This window comes from Colobus angolensis, unplaced genomic scaffold (genome assembly GCF_000951035.1).
Source record: "Colobus angolensis palliatus isolate OR3802 unplaced genomic scaffold, Cang.pa_1.0 Scaffold21, whole genome shotgun sequence".
NCBI classification, from domain to species: Eukaryota; Metazoa; Chordata; class Mammalia; order Primates; family Cercopithecidae; genus Colobus; species Colobus angolensis.
Window position 1 is genome coordinate 3,803,084 of NW_012115266.1, and position 324 is coordinate 3,803,407.

A 324-nucleotide genomic window follows, 5' to 3' on the forward strand; every position below is an offset into this window, starting at 1 on the left:
ACAAGGCGCTCCTCCTGTCCCTTACCCGGATGTTGCCTTCTGCCGAATCCGCTCAGGCTAGAGTCAGTCAGTGGCCAATTGGGAGAGGGGAGGGGCGAGCCGGCGACGCCGAAGAACCAATGGCAGGCGCGGGGGATGACGCCGCGGACATGGTGGCCGAGACCGGCGGGGTGGGGGACGTGTCGCGCGGCCGGGTGGCCTCTGTCGGTACTCTGGGCGCGGAGCAGCTGCCTTATTAGTATTCGTACCCACGAGGCGGCGCAGCGGGCCCTCGGGGAGAGAGAGCGTCGCGGCCATGGCTTATCACTCGGGCTACGGAGCCCA

At 67.9% G+C, this 324-nt stretch overlaps 1 protein-coding gene across 2 annotated transcripts in view; it reads left to right on the top strand.

Annotated features, from left to right (window-relative positions):
- Positions 1-295: 295 nt before the first annotated feature.
- Positions 296-324, top strand: part of YIF1A (Yip1 interacting factor homolog A (S. cerevisiae)) — a 4,588-nt gene continuing 4,559 nt past the window's right edge. For both annotated transcript variants that reach the window (XM_011942446.1, XM_011942447.1), the window contains exon 1: positions 296-324. In XM_011942446.1, the coding sequence (XP_011797836.1) occupies positions 296-324 (29 nt within the window).